This window comes from Myotis nattereri, assembly GCF_964212035.1.
Source record: "Myotis nattereri genome assembly, chromosome: 5".
Classification (NCBI taxonomy): Eukaryota; Metazoa; Chordata; class Mammalia; order Chiroptera; family Vespertilionidae; genus Myotis; species Myotis nattereri.
The window spans coordinates 61,085,661-61,106,773 of record NC_138080.1 but is presented as its reverse complement, the minus strand read 5'-3'; the positions used below and the strand labels follow the sequence as shown (position 1 = coordinate 61,106,773).

The following is a 21,113-nucleotide window of genomic DNA, read 5'->3' as shown; positions in this document are numbered from 1 at the left end:
CGGCAACACAACTGGAGAAGGAGATACACCTAATTCATGGCTGCTGATAGCAATTCTTTATTTCTAATTTCATTATAGGCCATTTATTTGTTCAGATTTCTAGAGGAATCTTTCTGGGGATTGATATTAAAATTACAGATCCATCTTCAGCAACTTTTTTTTTTTTTTTACAAAATCATTTAAAAAATATATATATATATTATTGATTTTTTACAGAGAGGAAGGGAGAGAGAGAGTTAGAAACATCGATGAGAAAGAAACATCAATCAGCCGCCTCCTGCACATCCCCCACTGGGGAAGTGCCCGCAACCCAGGTACATGGCCTTGACCGGAATCGAACCTGGGACCTTTCAGTCCGCAGGCCAACGCTCTATCCACTGAGCCAAACCGGTTTCGGCCTCAGCAACTTTCATGTTTTAATTTTTAAAAACCTGAACAGAATTTCACTTTTCTGGCCAACTTGTCTGTCTCCATCACTGTACCTGACCCATGTGCCCAACAACAGCTCAGAATTCTCTCAGTCATCTGGGCGGTGGCTTGCTCTGCTCAAGAACTCCCTGCATTTTAAGAGGCTTTTGTATTCTTTTTCCACGTTTTCTCTCTTTTGGACTCTCCTTTATTGAAGATTTTGGAAAGTATTTTTCTTATTGGAGTTGACTACACTAAGTAAATTAAATATTTCTATTTATCTCTATCACATTCTATATGCAGAACCTCTCTTTTTCCTCTTCCTTGTTCTTGTTCAAAGATAATTTTAAAAAAGAACAACCCTTTTTCATAGACACCAATATAATAGTAAGTTAGGGTAGGGTCAAAGGGGTCCTTAGCCTTGTCTGGATTGTCTTACTTTTTTAAAAAGCCGAACACCTAAGTGTATTCTATGTGTACTTAAAAATTAATAACTCCTTCTTCGCTAAAAAAACAAAACAAAAACAAACAAAAAACACATCGTGTTTGCTGTCTTTCGCATGGAGTAATTAGGAAAAAATGAGCTTTTGAGAGAGCACTCATACGAACCCTGGGCCCAGCGTGTGCTAACTGTGCGTCCAGTTCAGTTCAATAACAGATAAATGTCCCAGCAAGTTACTTAACTTCTCTGAGCTTCCATTTCTTTAACTGAAAATGAGAAATCTAATAATAAGCACATGGTAGTAATAGTAACAGCACACACTGTGCCTCCAGGAGGCCTGGGTTTGAACTACAGCTTTGCCGTGTCCTTTAGGCACAGGGAATGCACACGAAGCATGAGGGCAATGCCTGGCTCAGAGTCAATGCTGTGTAAATGTTAGACATCATACTGCTATGACCTCAAAGGGCTGCTGTCTGGATGCAGTGATTAAGGACAAAGTCCACAGCATCAGAACAGTGCCTGCCCTTAACCAAGGCCAGTTCCTCCACGTCCCCATATTTTTGAGTAACTTTACACAAGTAATTTTTTCTTACCTAAGAGGACCTCATCTACACCTCTTCACCTTTTTAAAGACCGTCAGCTTTCTCTGGCCTTCCAATCACTGTTCTGAAAGATTCAGGGCACTTTTTGGAACCATGATTGGCTCTGTGCCTGCCACCTTCATCCTTCCTGGGCATGTCCTTTTAAAGTATGTGGCCCAAGGTCACCAAGTGGCACAATTAGGAAAAGAACATTTTTCCTTCTTATCTCATTCTGGCAGCCTGACAATGCCTGCTACACCCACAACTCCTATCTGTCGGCCAAGCTCAACTACGAGGTGGCCTTTCCCCTCAATGCCCAGTGAAGGAGAGTCCACTAGGATAGAGGGCAGCGAGCAGGTCAGACAGCAAGGCTGCCAGGCAGAAACCACACGCTGCTGGTGAGGGGTGGGTGTGCCTGCTTGAGCCGTGGTCCTTCCTCCCCGCTAACTCCTGGCGAACAAGAGAAAGGGCTGCCCTGCAGACTGCGGAGCTGTGTGCTTCTCTCAGGCCTTTATTAAAGACACCATGAAATGCTTCTTTGAAATTTAATGAAACATTTTATATGTAATAAAAATATATATTTTTTTGGTCAAAGAAAAGCAATCTGCCCAAACACTTCTTTTTCTCCTGTAAAGTTATCACGGTCTGTGGTTTCAGTGTTGAGGTTGGCATTTTATTGTCTTGTGAATTCTCTGATTTTTTTTAACTAGTGATGGGGCCTATCTAATGTCGAAAACAATGATTTAATAATATAGTATATCCGTGAGCTCAAAATGAGTTTTACAATCGGTTTGCAAGCCCTAACATGTGCCGCTCTGCCCTCTAACCCCAATCTTCTGAGGCAGTGAGGGCTGTGGCCCTGGGGCCAGCCAGCACTGCGCACCACGGGCGTGACTACCCGCCCTGCCCTCCCAGATCATGCAGCCACATCACATCCTTACTCAGCCCAGAGACAAACTCTCGGAAGTTAATCAGAGAGTCTCCGTTTTCGTCCAGTAACTGGAACAGGCGGGAGGCCAGCACGTCGGAGTGAGCTCCACAGGCCCAGGGAAAGAGAAGAGCAAACATCCCCTTGAACTGCTCGAAGTCAATGCGGTACTGCTCCAGGTAAGGCAGGCTGGGGTCGTGCCGGTCCAGCGCGTTGCTGCTCCCGCCCCAGTAGCAGCTGGTGAGATGTTCTGCCTGAAAACACAAAGGACAGGACGGTTCGGAGGACTCCACCTCAGAGCAGGTGCCAGGGGAAACAGGCTTCTGGTCAACCCGTGGGCACCTCCTGGGGCACCGCTCTGGTCTCAGGGCTCCTCTGTCTCCTCCTCCTGTTCTATCTCCACCTGAACCCCTCTCAACCGCCCCAGCTCCATGGCAACCATCTCTGCAGTTAACATCGGGCAGGAAAGATCCGGTTCAGTTACTGGAGTAGGTGAAGAAAGAAAGGGAACCCCCACCCCAGTCTTCTTCCTCTTATGCACACCCTCCACGCACTTTAAGAAATAACTCCCATGAAGATGAACTCTTTTTTTTTTTATTTAAAAGAAATCAAGAGGCCAAAACCGATTTGGCTCAGTGGATAGAGCGTTGGCCTGTGGACTGAAGGGTCCCAGGTTCGATTCTGGTCAAGGGTATGTACCTTGGTTGCGGGCACATCCCCAGTAGGAGGTGTGCAGGAGGCAGCTGGTTGATGTTTCTCTCTCATCGATGTTTCTCTCTATTCCTCTCCCTTCCTCTCTGTAAAAAATCAATAAAAATATAAAATAAAATAAAAAAATTAAATAAATAAATAAATAAATAAAAGAAATAAAGAGAATGTTAACCTGAAAAGCATCCGTCATTTAGGCCATGTGACCACTTTGTTCTCTGGGTGAGAATGACAAAGTCCAGGGCTCAAGTGGCCCACACAGGTCATCCAACCCAGCAGCCAAAGCCGACCACAATGACATTCTGTGTCCCAGTTCATAATTTACTGTCCCATAAACCCTGGCCACCAAAATCACACAAACATCATCCTAGCCATGCAGCATTCAAGCTGCGAGCGGGTGGCCCTCCTCTCTCACTCATCTGAAGTAGCTTAGAGCAGGTAGGGGGAGGAGCCACTGTGGGAGGAGAGGAGAGAGCTTCCTGTTTCCGTCCTTGGAAGAGAGGCAGCCTCTCTCCTCCTGAGGTCATACTGATTGTGGAGGAAACAGATGCCTGCTCGAGGAAGACCGCAAAGATCACACATATAGAAAGGACCAGAAGAATCTGCTCCCCCCCGCACCTCCCCCCCACCCCCCCACACACACACACATTAGTGCTGGGTGGTAGGTGGGGGAGGAGATGGCCATGAAAACAGGGCTGCATTGTTATTGGATTCCCTGTCTTACCATTTCACTATAAGCATGTATAAATATTACCACAGAACAAAGCACTTTCAGAACAGTTCTTTCCCCCTCGCCCAGGGTTCTGAATAGGTGGGGAGGGAGTCCGTTGTGAGTGTGAAGCAATTCCATTTTGCTCTCACTTACAAAGGAGCAAAGACCAATGTCTTTATCGCAGTGGTGTACTGGGAATTGCAGTTAACAACCTAGAAAAGAGGGGAGGAGGAGTAGGGATGAGAGGAGGAAGAGGAGGTGGAAAAAAGAGGCAAAACCAGGTTTTCTGCAATGTAGTCCCTGGGAGAATACTGGGAGGCTGTGCTTGGGGACGCATTCCAGGCTACGGGCGGAGGCAGGGGTGATGTCAGAGGAAGGAGGTGGAGGCTGAAGTCCCAGGGGCTGTACTGTACTCTGATCTATCATCAGTGATACCCGTCTCTGGGTGGCACATGTTGGTGACACATCCCTGGGAGGGGTCCCCTTTACCTGAATGATGTCAGTGGATAAAGGTTACCCAGGGCATCCTATATAATAAAAGGCTAATATGCAAATTGTCCCCTCCACCAGGAGTTCAACCAGGGGGTGGGGTCGGCCAGCCAACCTCCCACATCCCCTCCCCCGTGCAGGCCCCGCCCCTGATAGGCCCCAATCAGGGCAGGCTGGCTGGAGCCCACCTGTGCATGAATTCGTGCATCGGGCCTCTGGTTTCCTCCTAACTAAGGCACCCACGGGACTTTGAAACCAGCCTGAATGTGGTAGAGACACTTTCATGGCGCTCATAACCCTCAGGAAAGACAAGCCATGAAGATCATCATCGCCCTGCTCTGGGCTGAATCCCACAGCCCATCATCTGGGGATGGGGCGCAGAGATTGAAAAAGAACCGAAGTGATTAACTGGAAAGAGTTCAAAAGAAACTAGGGCAAAGGGGTTCTGGGCCACATTTTCCACCAAATCTGTGTCAAGGTGGCAGCCTTTCACCTTTCCTACCAAGTTTTTAGCCCAAAGCCCAAAAGTATGTGCCTTGGAGAGGATGGCATCTTACCTTTGCAGCTGTACGGACCCCCCAGAAGAGCTGAAAGGTCTGGTAGGGTGGGTGTCTGACACATAGTCATGTCTGCATAGCGTTTAATAAGTTAAAGACTCAAGACAGAGTCCATAACTGAGGTTTTTATCTTGGTTGCACAGAGATTCCTTCCCATCCCTGCCACCAATGAGGGTCTCGGATTCTTTCTCAGGGTGGGGAACTCCTGTTTGTCAACACACCCTGAGGGCAGGGTTATTGAGCGTAAGAAACGCTGGCTTTCTTCACTCACAACCTAAAGGCACGGAGGACACATCTTGCACCTGCAGGCGCACGGACGAGAGTGAAGGGTGCTCAGGTAAGAAGTGGCTCAACTCATCTCTGGAGCTGGGACTTCTCACCGCCAGCCCTGTCCCTCCTTTTCCAGGTGTCCCCCTATGTCGGCCTCCTCTTTCTAATGCATATCCCGTTCCATTATCTGTCCATGGTCTTGCTGCCTCCAGCTGCTACTCCCAATTCTGTTTCGTTATCCCAAATCCTGGCCCTCTCTCCCCACTCCCCTGTGAGTCAGAGCTCTTCCCGGTCCTCAGAATCCCTTCAAAATTGGATCTCAACTGGATCATTATATTTTTTTGTTTTGCTTCGACTTGGATCATTATCTTTGTCCTTTAAGAAACAGAGAACCTACACAGAACCTAGAGACAGAAGAACTTCGCTGGAGAGAACATGGCAAAAGATCCTGGACAGAAACTGGCAACAGAACCTAGAGACAGAACCTAGCGAGAGAACATGGCAAAAGATCCTGGACTAAACCTGACTACAGAAATTGGCAAGAGAACCTGACTAGAACCTGGTGACTAAACCTGGCTGGAGAACCTGGACAGAACCTGGCTGCAGAACCTAGCGAGGGAACATGGCTACAGAACCTGGCTGGAGAACCTGGAGAACCTGGCTGGAGAACCTAGCAAGAGAACATGGACACAGAACCTGGCTGGAGATCCTAGCCAGAACTTCGCTGGAGATCCAGACCAGAACTTGGCTAGAGATCCTGGCTAGAGATCCTGGCTAGGCTGCTGATCAACTGAACGCTGTCTCCGTGTCATTCCTTCTTCACCGACTCCGTCTACACCTTTGGGAACCCCTGGACCTGCTGGGGCTGGACCCCAGCAAATGGCGCCCGAACAGGGACCCCTAGGTAAGCGCCCCACACTCGGGACGGATAGGACTCCACCGTAGGAAGAGGGTGGATAGTCTTCGCCAACTCCTTCCACACCTTTGGGAACCCCTGGAACAGGATTCCCCTAGGTAAGCCCCCCCGCCTCCCATTGAGAACCCCACACTCGGGACGGATAGGACTCCACCAGGGTACTGCAGACCCCCCTATAGAGGATAAGTAGGGTAAGAAGGTGGATAGTACAGAACTTAGATTGAGAAGATGTGCCATACTGAGTCCAAAGAAAGAAAACTCTGTATTGATCTTTAGATTAAGAAGATGTGCCATACTGAGTCTAAAGAAATAAGACTCTGTATTGATCTTTTAACACATATGCTTGCTAGCAGAGGAATTAAGGTTACTCCCAGTCAGACAGAACGTTTTATACAAGAAGCATGTCCATGCTTTTCTGAGGAAGGAAAGGTAAATGTAAAGGCATGGGAGGAGGTATGCCCAAGGAGCCTTATCCTTAACCCCACTGCAGCCTTTCCACCCCAGGAAAGTGCAGGATTGGCAAGCTCTCCCTGGGGTGATAGATCAGGACTCAGGTAATAGCGGAAAGCGCCAATCCTACTCTTAAAATGGATACAAGAGAGCATTTCGGGTTTTTCTTTTTAATGCCTGCTTTTAAAAAATAAAAAAGGGGGAATTTGCTGGGAGCCGGTCCATCCTTGCTGTTTCAAGGGACCTGGCATATATGGCATACTGTTCTTAATATGTTTGCTCACCTTCTTGGCACTATGTGTTTTAACCAAGGTCTCTGAGAAAGGTTGTTTCCCCAGGTAGGGATTTTCCCCTGAAGTTAGGGAGGGAATAAAACCTCTTAACTAAGTGCCAGGCGGGTAATTAATCACTTTAACTACGAACAATCATGCTTAAGCTACATAATCTTTACTCCCTGGAATGGAGATAAGAAACGCCCTAACCTTTGGAATAGAGATTGATAGGATTGGAATCAACTGGTATAAATACAGATGTAAGAAGACAGAACTTAGAAAACAGAACCTACACAGAACCTAGAGACAGAAGAACTTCGCTGGAGAGAACATGGCAAAAGATCCTGGACAGAAACTGGCAACAGAACCTAGAGACAGAACCTAGCGAGAGAACCTGGCTGAAGAACCTAGAGACAGAACCTGGCTACAAAACCTGGATAGAACATGGCAAGAGAACCTGACTAGAACCTGGTGACTGAACCTGGCCGGAGAACCTAGCGAGGGAACATGGCTACAGAACCTGGCTGGAGAACCTAGCAAGAGAACATGGACACAGAACCTGGCTGGAGATCCTAGCCAGAACTTCGCTGGAGATCCAGACCAGAACTTGGCTAGAGATCCTGGCTAGGCTGCTGATCAACTGAACGCTGTCTCCGTGTCATTCCTTCTTCACCGACTCCATCTACACCTTTGGGAACCCCTGGACCTGCTGGAGCTGGACCCCAGCAATTGCTCTATATTAGTTTTGAAAATTCACCAAAGACAAACCATTGCAAAAAACTTGGAACACTGGGGAGAATATAGGGTAAGGACTACCAGCCAAAATATAGGATGCTAAAATAGAAATATATTTTTTAATATTAGTACTAAAAATATACGAATAGTATACATCATCAATAAAGCTTTCCATGAAATTTAAAAAAAAAAAAAAAGAAAAGAAACAAAGAGGTACTCTTTTCTCATGGATAACCACTTACACCAAGCGATTAGCTGCAGGGCTTTAGTGATATGGGTAAATGACACACTATGGAGACTTCACTTTCAAGTGCTAAATGGAGGCTGGTGGGGCGCTGTTGTCCACTCTGTAGGTCACAGGGCTGGGTGGACAAAGCACATCACTACCCAGCTATGAAACCTCAGTCTCTCTGTGCCCACATCCAAAGCATGTAGTGTGTGTACCAGATTGATAATCACAATTTACTTCTGTTCTCAACATACATGTTTGGAGCACCTACCAGGGTCAGACAGTATGCCTGACATCAGTGAAACTAAAATAAATAGAACATCCCAATACAGCTATCACATTCTGATTCTAAATTCTATTCGTATACAACTCGGATCTTTATGTTTGTGCCTTTATGGTTTGTTCTCATACTCACTTTGGGCCGGGGATCAAACCTGTAACCCAGGTACTTGCCCTTGACTGGGAATTGAACCTGCAACCCCTTGGTGGGCGGGCCAACATTCCAACCACTGAATCACACTGGCCAGGGCTGTTCCTGTACTAACTTCACAGTCCTCAATACAGCCAAGTTTATTTCTGGCAGTAAAAGACACCGTATACAAGCTACCCAGTTAGAGATCGTGATAAAATTGGTACCTGAATAAAAGGCATCTTTTAAATTTTTTCCCCCTGTCAATTGCACATTTTCACCTAAAATGTTGATAATGATGGCTATGACTAAACTATTTTTTTTCTAAAGAAAAAAAAATATCTGCATTGCTTTACTTCAATAACAGTATTTTCTGGTATGGGCTGAGTTACAAAATGGAAATCACAAAAATGTAGGTTCGAATGGAAAAAGACATGCAGGTTATGATTAGAACAATACATGAAGAAACTGTTTTGTGTACTTACAGCTGTAAACCTACTTTTGTGCACCCCTATAAAGTAGTAAGTCCAAGGAAATTGATAAAATATTATATGGACTAGAAGAAAGCTAACACATCCACTTTGAGTTAGAAGAATATGTTTATTTTTCATATTAGTATTCCATTTTTATGCTCTCTGCTCTATCTTCCTATTTATGCACACTGTAACTCACGCTTTCCCTTAAAAATGTAACAGAAAAATCTAGAATTCAATTATTAAAGTGAATTTTTTAATCCCCTGAATGTACACAAATTTACTTTGAAACTCACCTTGAAAAGAGCATAAAGTTCTTCTAGTTCGTCGATGGTAAAGGACGTTTCTGTCACAATGGTTCGCACCTATTAAAAGAACACATACAACGCGTTTCATAAACTCCAAAATGTCAGGTTGGGTAAGTTCCTGACTTTCTTCTAAGCCACCGCCCGTGTGTCAGCAGGGATTTCTGAGCCGGCAGGCGTGCGAGGAAGGGGGGGCGGGGGGAGGCCACAGGCTGGTTCTCCTGGGACTCACCACATTCCGTTTGGTGGTGTCCTCCAGCGTCTGGATCACCTTCAGTCTCTGTTTGAATCTCATCTGCTCAATCAAGTCTGCCCGGATCGTTCCAAATTTCTGGAAGAGAGCAAGACTGGCGTTTCGGAGAAACCTGCTAAAGCACCCAGTGTGGTGTCTGCAGGACCGATGGAGACACAATCCCGGTGCATATGAGCCGTCTGGAACATTAGGAAGCTCTGTTTTTTCAACGTCATATAAATGAAATGGCACAGAATGTTCTCTTTTGGCCCTGGTTCATTTCACTCAGCATGAGGATTGTGAGATTTATCCAAATTGTTCATGTTCATGGCTGCTGAGTAATTTACTGTGTCCTGGGACCTCCAGAAAGGTCACCTCGGTGTCTGAGTCCACCTGAGGCTGGGACTTCATCTTTTCCTTCTGGATAACTCTACAGAACCGCAGAGCATCACCCACAGGTCCCACTCAGAGGAAAACGGTCCGTCTAATCGTCACTATAATCCCTCCCAGTGTGGACTGGGGAGGGCACACCATGAGTGAGATTCTTCCCCTCGAGGCATTTATGAATAAAGCTATCATCTCTCCTCACCAGAAATTGATGAGAAATTAGATCAACATATCAGAACAACCTCCCGACAACGGGGGGGGGGGGGGGGGGGGGGGGTGTGCTTGACCAGGTCTCAGAGCTGAATGTGCTCCAGTATCTCCCCTACTTTTCTATTCTCCAGGCTGATTATCCGGGAGCACAGAAAGAAACGTCTGGCGAGCCTCTGGTGTCATGCGTCCATCCAAACCAGGTTATCATCAGCTCTGTGATGAGTGGCCCCATTCTGCAACTAGGGCAGTGACTCTCAGCCCTCCCTGGGCACTGGAATCAGCTGGGGAACTTTTAAAAAATGCTTATTCTGCCTAACTGGTTTGGCTCAGTGGATAGAGCGTCAGCCTGCAGACCCAAGGGTCCCAGGTTCGATTCCGGTCAAAGGCATGTACCTTGGTTTTGGGCATATCCCCAGTAGGGGGTGTGCAGGAGGCAGCTGATCGATGTTTCTCTCTCATCAATGTTTCTAACTCTCTATCCCTCTCCCTTCCTCTCTGTAAAAAAATCAATAATATATATATATTTTTTAAAAAATGCTTATTCTTGGCCTTATGCCAGAGATTCAGATAGAATTGGTCTGCAATGGAGCCTGTGAATTTATATTTTTAAAAAATTGGCTTACAAATTTTTTAAAGTGATTTGAAAGGATTAAAAGCCACCAAGTCTAAGGTTAAGTAGGGGAAAAAAGATAAACCATGAGGAGTTAATGGGCACTGAGTGCTTGGAGATCCACAAACCACCAGATGCTATGAGATGCATGACACTGTGGTTCCTTCACCCTGAGCAGCTCCACTTTGTGATTCAAGACCAGATCGAGGGTCACGGGGGGCCAGAACCACCTAGTGGGGAAGCAGCTTCCCAACTAGGCCCAGCGATTCTAGAGGATTCACAGGGCTGGTTCTTCTTCAGGATGGTGCAGGGTGTTCTATGTGCCCTGGATTGAAGAGGATTGGCTTAGCTACTTCAGAGAAGACCTGGCACTTGGCATGAGAATAGGAAGTGAACTGGTGTGTGCAGGTCAACCTCCCCAGGTCTGCTCTCAACAGCCCCACCTCAGTCCACCCCGAGTTGAATCTGAGCTGCCACTCAACCAAGTTTCAGGGTGGGCATAAGAACTGGAGGGTGAGAACCTGTCATGCCATATGCTCCATGGTATTACAGCCAGCAGAAGTCACGGACCCCATTCAGTGTCCATCTCTGCAGCTCAAAGCTGTTAGCTGGGAGGTAGCTACTTGCTCCAGCAACTAGTTCTCGGCAGGTAAAAGGAAGCAGGTACCCCCAGGGGTCAGCAACGGAAGTGACACTCTCAGAGCGCTGTGACACTGAGCCAGGAAGCAAGTCTTACCTCATAGGAGGTTCGGATGAGTCTGAAGATGTCCACCTCGGGGTAAGGCTCTACGTCATCACTAAGCAGGGAGTGGAGGTGAGGAATGGGAGGCAGTGTGCTGTCTTTATTGGTCACACTGTCTAAGTACCTGGAAGAAGAAACGAATCAGGAGGCTAAGTCCCTAGGAGGCTAAGCTGGAATGCTCCCATCACAGTTCACACATTTTCTGCAAACTCTGCACTTGGAAACAAAAGACTAGAATTTCCTTAATGAAGTCAAATTCCCTTAACTTCTAAAACAAAGCATAAGAAAATGAATACTCAGCCACCAAGAGAAGTGGGCATGCTGATTACCACCCAGCCAATTAAGATTCATGAAACCCAGGGGGAAACAAAAGGAACAGGGAAGATCCAGATGTGATTTTCAAGGAGCCTTAGTACCCTACCTTCCCAACACGGTCATGGCCTCCCCGTCGTCCTTACAGTTCAACAGTTTGTCCACATTCGCATCCAGCACCGCCAGGGCCAGCTGGAATATCACCTTGATGCCTTCGTAGAAGAAACAGTCAACCACCACAACGGCACTCTCAAAGGGCATCACGCTGAGAAACAGGGTGAGGAACCAAGACAGGGAGATGGTGGAAATGACGCCCAGGTCCTGCATGCAGTCGTAGAGCTGGGGGACGTAGTCTCGCGCCAGTTCCTCGAAGACGCCCTGGTCCACCAGGGCACCTGCAGCAGAGGGCACAAGGGCACCTTCTTACTAACGCACCCCAGCAAATGGCTCACAATTGATGCTGAGACGGACTCTGTCTGACTGTATACAATCTCTATCGAATTCAGCCCTCTTGTTCCCATTGTGGAAAACTGGGGTCGCCTGAAACTTTCCTGCCTAATTGGTGGCTGGAAATTGTGTTGTAGCCGGCATGAGAGCTGCAGAAACAAACACCTTCTTGATGAGATGTGGAGGAAAAGGTAAGTACGTCCCCACCTACCACCTACCAACAACTCTGGTGTTGTAGTAGTCGGGAAGCATGCGCTCGCACAGAGCTACCAGGAGCCAGAAAGCCTCCTCCTCTTTGGCATAAAGCAGCAGCACTGAGGTGACGATATTCATGGCCTACAAGAACGAAAAGATGTCACCAAACACATTTTAACAAATAAGCAAATTGTTAACCTAAACAATGACTGAATTAGTCTCACAAGGCCCAGCAAACTTCTGGAAAAGGCCAGATGAAATATTAAAAGGCTTTGCAAGCTACACACACATATTCTTTGGAGTTTTATTTTGTCTACAATCCTTAAAAAATATAAAACCACCCAGCCAGAGTAGCTCAGTCATTGAGTGTCGACCTATGAACCAGGAGGTCACAATTGGATTTCTGGTCAGGACACATGCCTGGATTGCTTGCTTGATTCCCAGTGTAGGACACGCAGTCGATCAATGACTCTCTCTTATCATTGACTAGTGGCCCAGTGCATAAAATTGGTGCATTGTGGGGGGAGGGTTGTTCCTCAGCCCGGCCTGCGCCCTCTCCAATCTGGGACCCCTGCCGGTCAGACATCCCTCTCACATCCGCTGGCTCCTAACCGCTCACCTGCCTGCTTGTCCAATCGCCCCTAACCACTCTGCCTGCCGTCCTGCTCGCCCCCAATTGCCTGCGCCCCCCTTGCCGGCCTTCTCACCCCCAACTGCCCCCCCCTTGCCGGCCTGCTTGCCCCCAACTGCTCCCCCCCACCGCCGACCTGCTCGCCCCCAACTGCCCTCCCCTGCCAACCTGATCGCTCCCAACTACCCCCTCTGTAGGCCTGCTCTCCCCCAACTGCCCCCCCCCACTCCCCGCCAGCCTGTTCGCTCCCAACTGGCCCCCACTGCTGGTCTGCTCTCCCCCAACTGCCCTCCCCTCCTGGCCTGATTGCACCTAACCACCTCTGCCTCGATTCGGCCACCATGGCTTTGTCCAGAAGGATGTCTGGAAGGTCTCCTGGTCTAATTAGCATATTATCCTTTTATTAGTATAGATATTTCTCTCCCTCTCTCCCCACCCCTCTCTCTCCCTTCTTCCCTGAAATCAATAAAAATGTATATTTTTTTAAAAATGTAAAACCACTTAAGTCATTTGCCTGTAAGTATTAAGGGTCTTCAGGAACACCAATATTCACTGAGAGAGACAAGCAAACCCTCAATCAAACACTTTGCCCAGAGGCTATTTGACAAAGCGTCTTAATCTATCCTAATGGTTTGCAGAACCAGGTACACATGGCTTAAGGCTCTCCTCTGAGAACAATGAAACCCTTTAAACTTAACAGTCCTGGCCTATTATTTCCATCTGGATAAGGAAGGTCCTGATAAGTACCAGTGACATACATTCTAGAGTGACCTGCTTTATTAAAAGATATTATCAGATAGCTCTTAGGGAGACAGTCTCAACTATTTTAATAGTCCTCTTAATTAAAAAGAGAACGATCAAAAGACAGATATGAACTCCATTCTATCAGAAGCCAACTAATTCCTGTACTTCTTTTGATCTTCTAGAAACCAGTAATTGTCCATCAGATTTCTATAATATAAATGCCAAAAAAGGTCTAATAGGCTCTTTCTTGTAGTAAGTCTTACTCAATATTTTCCCAAGTGAAATCATTACTAAAATTCCACTTGAGAATTAACCAGATGATTCTAGGTCATGACATGACTGGCCTGGCCAGTTATCAAGTCAAGGTAAGTTTTTTTAAGGGTGTACTTTGTAGCAGGCTCTTGACTAGGTATTGGGAGATGAAGGATGAGAGTTGATGGGGGGACACAGTGGTAACAAGTTACACAGGGCTTAAGTGTTGGTGTCAGAGAGACAGAATAAAGATGTGAAGGTTAATCAATTTGGGGGGTATATTTAAATTGTGCTATCAAATAAATAAAATGTGGTACAAGGAGACCTGCATTGTGTGTGTGTGAATTAAGCCTTCAGCTTTTAGGTGGATAGCCAGAGAAGACCTCTCTAAATATGTGGCCTTTAAAACTTAAAGGTCACATTATCTTGGACCTTTCTCAGTTGTCGTTTGTGTACTAGTATCAGAGATCATTTTAGTTGGTATGTGGAGCAACACTTTTTCAATCACATTTAGCATTTATTGTAATGTGTGCTGTATTAACTATAACCATAGCATATAAGTTATATTCTCAAGGCCATGATTGCTTAGGAGGATGCAGAGTAGGAGCACTGTGGGACCCAGAATGCAGGAGCAGAGGCCTGGTGCTCAGGCACGCTCTCTGCTCCCCCAGGATGAGGGTGCATCAGAGTGGCCACAGGGACTTTCTGAGGTCACCCGCTACGTGGTGGGGACTAGTCAGGGCATTCTTGTCTCCTGGCTCCTCTGCGCAGTGCAGTGGTCCTCAACCAGGGAGCTTTTGCTCTGCAGGGGAAATCTGGCAAAGTCTAGAGACATTTCGATCGCCGCACCTGGGAGGTTCTACTGGCGCTTAGTAGCTAGATGCTGTCAAACATGCCATTAAGCAGGAGTGTTATGGAACATCCTACAAAGCACAGGGCAGCCCCACAAAAAGAAGTATCCAGTCCACCATGCCAACACTGCCAAGGCCAAGAAACCCCGGTGCAGTGCAGTGATAGCGCTGATGACCATAGTCTTCTTTCTTCTTACTTACTAGCTAGTAACACAATTAGTACAAAGCATCTGTGACATTTACCTGGCAGTACCCTATGTTAGGGTTTCGAAAAGCATAAGCGGTTAAGACTCTCCTCAGAGCAGCAATGCCCATCTCATTCTGGAAGGCTGGATGCTCCGGGAGGGAGCGGTGCAAATCTCTCTCGATCTCCTCCGTGGCGAGATTGTACTTCCCCATGGACTTCTCCACGAGGTCTTCGTAGTACCCAGGGTGCGTGGCCTTCTCATTGATGGCACCTGGGAAATACCAACAGCTTCCACGTCAAAAAGTGGGAGTCCTGTCCTTGGTCTGCAGCCTCAACTCACCCACCGAACCTCTTCACTTCCCCAGCCATTCAAAGGGCGCCTGTGAAATAACAGTAAGTCCCTGGAGGTAGAGTGGTGTGCTGCCATCATGGCTGATCCCAGGACATTGAGAGGGGTCGCCTGCCTAAGCTGCAACAGTAAGCTGGCTACTTACAAGCCCCATCACGTGCAGGGAGGTCTATAAGCCTAAAAACTGTGTTCTGAGCAGCCTCCACAAACCACCTGGAGGGGTCGCTAACGAGCAGAGGAGGGAGATAGTCAGAGTAAGCCAGGCTGGGGCCTCGGCCCACCCTTCAAACACAGCAGCTCTGCTTTTACTTGATTGGGTTTTTCCTGAAGATTGCACTTGAAAAAGGAGATTTTTGCCTCTCAAAACAAGTTGAAAAAACTTTACTGAAATGGAAGCTCTGAGGGGCTTAAATAGCCATATTGAAGAGTATAAAGCCATTTGGAGAGGAGGTAACAGAATATGTGGAGGGATTTTTTAAATTGCTGGGGTGGTGAGGGTGTTCCCAGCAGTGGGGAATGGCGGCTATGGTTGGGAGCCCTCAGAGGCTGGGCAGGGGGTGCAGAGGTGGGCTGAGAGACTTCCATGTAAATTTTTTTTTACTTTATTTTTTTTTATTGCTTAAAATATTACAAAGAGTAGTACATTTGTCTCCTTTTTTTCTCCCCTTGACCTTCCCCCAGCCTCCCCTACCCCCCAGTGTCTGTGTCCATTGGTTATGCTTATCTGCATGCATACAAGTCCTTCGGTTGATCTCTTACCTCTCCCCCAACCCTCCCCAAACTTCCTGTTGTAGTTTGATAGTCTAAAATTTTTTGAAGACAGAAAAACCCTGTATTCAAATATCTAAACCTAAACATAATTATATGTACTTTATATAAGTATAAACTATACTTTCCTATACGTTACATAAATATAATTTATATATAAGTATAAAGTATATATATACTAGTACATATGATATATATACAAACTATGTACACACATATACATTATGTAACGTGTATATGTGTATGCGTGTATATATGAATACATATATATGTGTGTGTGTGTGTGTGTGTATATATATATATATATATATAAATGTATGTATGTATATTCATTTGTATTTTACTATTTAGAAATTAGAGCCCTGTACTGACCCAGTCCGTCCCTGAAGGTCACCCAGAGAGCCCAGCCTTACCCTCACACTTGCCCTGGAAAAGTCTGTGGGACAGCTACCTAACATTGGCTTTAGCTCTGTCCTCCAGGGTGATCTGCAAGCCTGACTTGCCATTTGACCTGCACTTCCCTTCACAGTGGGGTCAGAGCCAGGTCCCTGTGCAGAGTCCCTAAGGGTCACGGGAAGCAGGTGGGGCTCCCCTGCTAGGAGCTGGGCTCTCTCCCAATGGGCAAGCTGGCTTCCACATGAACCCCACCCCCGATGGACAGGCTGAAAATGGGGGCTGTTTTATACCCAATCGAGGTGGCCTGTAGGCCACTCACCCTCTGGCCTCCTGTGGCTCATCACAGTTAGAGAAAATACTGTGCCTAAATGTCTCTGCAACAGAGTGCTGTGCGCACTGCTTCCTGGTGCTCCTCTCCAGTTTCATTTTCATCTGAGCCGTGCTATAAATAACTCCCAATCTGAGTAAGGAAGATGAAAATGGAATTTTTTGATTACTCTGCCAGCGATTTGAATCAGGTTGTCAGGGAGACTAGTTCGCCAAACCCTAGGAAGGCGGAAGACTGGACAGTCAGGGTCCTTGTGGGCTGGGTTTGTGATTAGAGAGAAGTTGACTCAAATTTGAGTTTCTAAATGAGGAGCTCTGGCTGGTCTACTTAAGGACGAGAAAAACAAGACCTGTAAATGAGGATAGAACAAGCAACTTTTACATAAAACAGGTAAAGCCAATTATTTTCCAAGATCCTATCTGTCCTTCTTCTGACATCTCATTATGGGCAATCACCATTTACATCTGCTTTTAGAAAGAGATATGAGGTTTGTGGGTTTTTTTTTCAGACTTTGCTGTAAGCCTGGAAACTCTTAATTTTATGTTATTTTTTAAATGAAAGGCTTTCATAATAGCACTAGAGTAGGACCATCGTGGGTTCAAATAAAAATATTCACATCCACCTATTTAGAATGATCACATTTCAGGCCTCCACCCAAGCACAGCACCTGACCTATATAGTCAAGGCCTTGATGTTGTGAGGGACGAGGGTGGGAGGATGGGGCTGGGAGGACCTCTGGGCTCAGGGCTCCCAGGTTTGACCTGACCGGGTTACGTTTGGGCAAGAGCATGGCTTGGATCAGGAAAGGTGGATACTTCGGTCCCACGGGTGCATGACCTGTCCCCTTCTGACCTTCCCAACATCTCCATCTTGGAGGAGAAGTGTGATCTGTGCAGACTCTGGTCTCTGCCCTGTCTCCAGGGATAACCAGTGAATTCAGTCGGTGGCAAAATCAAGGACAAGGCTTCCTTACTCCTCCTACCCCCTCCCTCTCCACACCAATGACTGTTCTGCCCACAGGCTGTCACACTTCAACATAATCAATGACGCAGCTGGGGAAGGAAAAGGACTCCCAAAACCACAGAGGATGATACTCAAGTCCTTTGAGTTCTTTTTCCCCCTAAATAATGTCAGTTAACAATACATGAGGTTATCAGGACTCAAAAGGGGTGGCTTCCACAGTTGGGTCACTGAATACGTGTCCTGTATTTTTATTAAGGGACTTCAAGGCTCTGGCCAGGAAAGATTTAGCTCTGCATTGGGGTTTGCATCTTTGAAAGAACTCTGATGCATGACAGAGGGCGACGGGGAGGCCCAGGGTCCCGCCCAGCCCTCGTACCTGAGAGCAGCAGCCAGAGCTCGCCCCGCATGCTCTCCGGGATGCCCTTCAGCACCAGCTCCCGAGTTTTTTCTGTGCGGTACATGCAGATCCCTTGCCCATACTCAGCAAAGTGAATCTTCCAGGCTTGCTCTTTCAAAAACTCCTTGGCCTGAAAGGGATAATGACACATGATGACATCCCAAAGGAATTTGAGGATGGTGAGAGGTCCCATGGAAAGTGTGAACATTGCCCCTTGCAAGCGGAGCTAAGTTCTGGACAGAACTCATGAGAAGGCAGGACTCAGACATTCTGGCTTCCTTCCTAATTGGGCCCATCTATCACGTCCTGCGGTCCTGTCACGGCACCTTCTGGCCCCGAGTCAGAATTCTTCTTCCCTGAGACAGGCCAGCAGAATGCAGATGACAGTAATGGCTTTACGCCCATGCCTCCAAGTTCAAGTAAGTTTTTTTTTTTTTTTAAATATATTTTATTGATTTTTTACAGAGAGGAAGGGAGAGAGATAGAGAGTTAGAAACATCGATGAGAGAGAAACATCGACCAGCTGCCTCCTGCACATCCCCCACTGGGGATATGCCCGCAACCCAGGTACATGCCCCCGACCGGAATCGAACCCGGGACCTTTCAGTCCACAGTCCGACGCTCTATCCACTGAGCCAAACCAGTCTCGGCTCAAGTAAGTTTTTTAAATGTGCACTAAGAACTTATATGATGGGTTGACTTAAACAGTAGTGAGATCAAGACAAAAAAAAAAAGTCACCTATACCCTCTAGAACTCATCGTCATCCATGAAAAACCACTCTGAAACCTAATGACACATTTAGACAAGATCTGCTTTACTTACAAGAAAATATCTATTTACATAGATATGAGTTCACTTTTATTTAAAAAACTAGAGGCCCAGTACACGAAATTCATACACAGGTAGGGTCCATAGCAGCTGCTGGCTGCCGGCCAGGGGCCTCCCTTCCCTGGCTGCTGGCTGCTGGCCAGGGACTCCCTTCGCTCCATGTCGGCCCCTGGTGGTCAGTGCACATCATAGTGAGTGATCGAACTCTTGGTTGGTCGAACTCCCAAGGGGACACTTTGCACATTAGGCTTTTATATATCTATAGACTAGAGGCCCAATACACAAAATTCGTGCAAGGGACTCGGCTCCTGCCACTGCAGCAGCGGCCACCTCTGCCTCGGCCCTCGCAGCCCTGGCTTCGTCTGGAAGGTCATCCGGTCTAATTAGCATATTATGCTTTTATTATTATAGATATTTTTAAATGGTAATTATCTATTATAGAAAGTTTCGGGGAAGAGCAGGAGGGACCCACCAATTTTGGATTGAATTCCTCGGGAGACCGCCGCCGATACATGGTCATCAGGGTCTGTGTGGCCGTGGGGACACTGTTGCCATTTAGGTTAAACTGGCGCTCTCCCTCAGAGTCCGAGCTGGAGTTTTTCTGGGGGCTGGCGGAAACGAGGCTGCTCGGCCGAGAGTACACCTGCAGTTGCAGAGAGGAACGAGACACTTAAGGTTTGGGCAGCAGCCCTTCAGCGTCCTCTACAGATAACAAAAGCCATGCCACGGTTCAAGAAGTTTCTTGCTTTGTGAAGAAAGAGAAGAAAGGCAGCAAGCCAGCATTTCGGTGCATGGGCTATAGGCTTTAGAACGTCAATCCTCAAAATAGGTTTTCCCTGTATTTCGGCTGTATTTTTGCAACAAACTGATTGGCCATTTATCTCTCGGATTAGCATGTGTGCAAAGCGTGCTGTGGCTGCATCATCTGCTTATGGGATGGCCCCCCTCCGCTCCTCTCCAGTTTCTGGTGTCTCCAAAATTCCCACAAAAGCTTGGGGCAGGTGACAGGGGCAGAGATGTTACTTGTGAGCTCATCACCTTTACAGTATGTTTTAGCTGCCAGTAACTCGCACTGTTACTTGAGCGAGTGACATATTTTTATGGGCTCCAGATTCCCTGGATATTGGTCCAGGTGTAATTCAAGAAAGACACGATATATATCTAATCATAATAAAATAAAATCATCATAAAGATGTTGTATTTCAGGTTTGAGACTTCATTTAGTGACCTCTGTACCATTCCCACCAATGTCACTACATGGACCAGAGTCACTTGCTGTGTAACCAGCACAAACGACTTCATCATTCTTCAACCGTAAAATAAGAGGATGAGGTGAGCTATCTATAAGGTTCTGCCCAGCATTATGGTCCCAAATACAAACGCCATGAGATTTAAATGAGATAATGCTCTGGGCATCAGGGGAAGTGGTGTGTCTTAGCACAGCTGCCAAGCTCAAAGGCCAATCAAAACAGGCAAGCAGGTGAACACGCCAGACAAACAGGACAAACCAAAACACCCCTGGTGTCTTCCACCGACCTCATCGTCCGAGCTGTTGCAGCTCCCTGCAGACTCTTTGTCTGAGTACGTTCTGGAGGCCGTCTGCTGCAGGAAGTCAGAGAGCCTCTGCACCAGGAAGTCTCTGTCTCTCAAGTTGGCAAACAGGAAGGTCATCCTGTTCCTGGTGCTGATGGACAGAGGACTGGGGAGGACGCTGGAGCTGTCCGCCTTTTCTACAATCGTCACCTGAACAGAAACAGGAGACAGAGCATGACTTCGCAGGGAGTCCCCAACGGCAGCCCCTGAGCGGCACTAAAGAAGGGTCACGGCACTCTTACGTCCTAGAGCAGTGATGGCGGACCTATGACACACGTGTCAGAGGTGACATGCAAACTCATTTTTTTGGTTTATTTTTCTTTGTTAAATGGCATTTAAATATATAAAATAAATATCAAAAATATAAGTCTTCATTTTACTATGGTTGCCAATATCAAAAAATGTCTATATGTGACACGGCACCAGAGTTAAGTTAGGGTTTTTCAAAATGCTGACACGCCGAGCTCAAAAGGTTCGCCATCACTGTCCTATAGGAACCATGCTTGTTTTATTGAGGCAAATTCAGATTCTTTGACTCTGTTCCAACCAAATCAAACAGCAAATCAGGCTGGAGCTCATACCAGAAGTTAGAACCATCTTGCTGTTTTTTTTCTAAACCGTTTCTTCTCAGCTGAGGGTGAATTTACGCCCCAGGAGACACTGGGCAACCTCTGGAGGCATTTCTGGTTGTCACAGTGGAGGGTCCGGCTGGCATCTGGTAGGTAGAGGCCATCTGTCTCTCGGATTAGCACATGCAGAGCATGTATGCTGCCAGACATGCTACAGTGCACAGGACGGCCTGCCCC

General features: G+C 46.9%; 1 protein-coding gene across 1 annotated transcript in view; it reads right to left on the bottom strand.

Annotated features, from left to right (window-relative positions):
- The window catches only part of TBC1D9 (TBC1 domain family member 9), an 85,112-nt gene that overhangs the window by 8,688 nt on the left and 55,311 nt on the right, over positions 1 to 21,113 (bottom strand). The window contains exons 7-16 of the mRNA XM_081092263.1: positions 20,251 to 20,457; positions 19,187 to 19,357; positions 17,865 to 18,015; positions 14,741 to 14,955; positions 12,043 to 12,160; positions 11,487 to 11,772; positions 11,060 to 11,189; positions 9,117 to 9,215; positions 8,876 to 8,944; positions 2,373 to 2,613 (exon numbers count right to left, since the gene is read on the bottom strand). Coding sequence (XP_080948389.1) covers positions 2,373 to 2,613; positions 8,876 to 8,944; positions 9,117 to 9,215; positions 11,060 to 11,189; positions 11,487 to 11,772; positions 12,043 to 12,160; positions 14,741 to 14,955; positions 17,865 to 18,015; positions 19,187 to 19,357; positions 20,251 to 20,457 — 1,687 coding nt within the window. The remainder of the gene's footprint in view (positions 1 to 2,372; positions 2,614 to 8,875; positions 8,945 to 9,116; positions 9,216 to 11,059; positions 11,190 to 11,486; positions 11,773 to 12,042; positions 12,161 to 14,740; positions 14,956 to 17,864; positions 18,016 to 19,186; positions 19,358 to 20,250; positions 20,458 to 21,113) is intronic.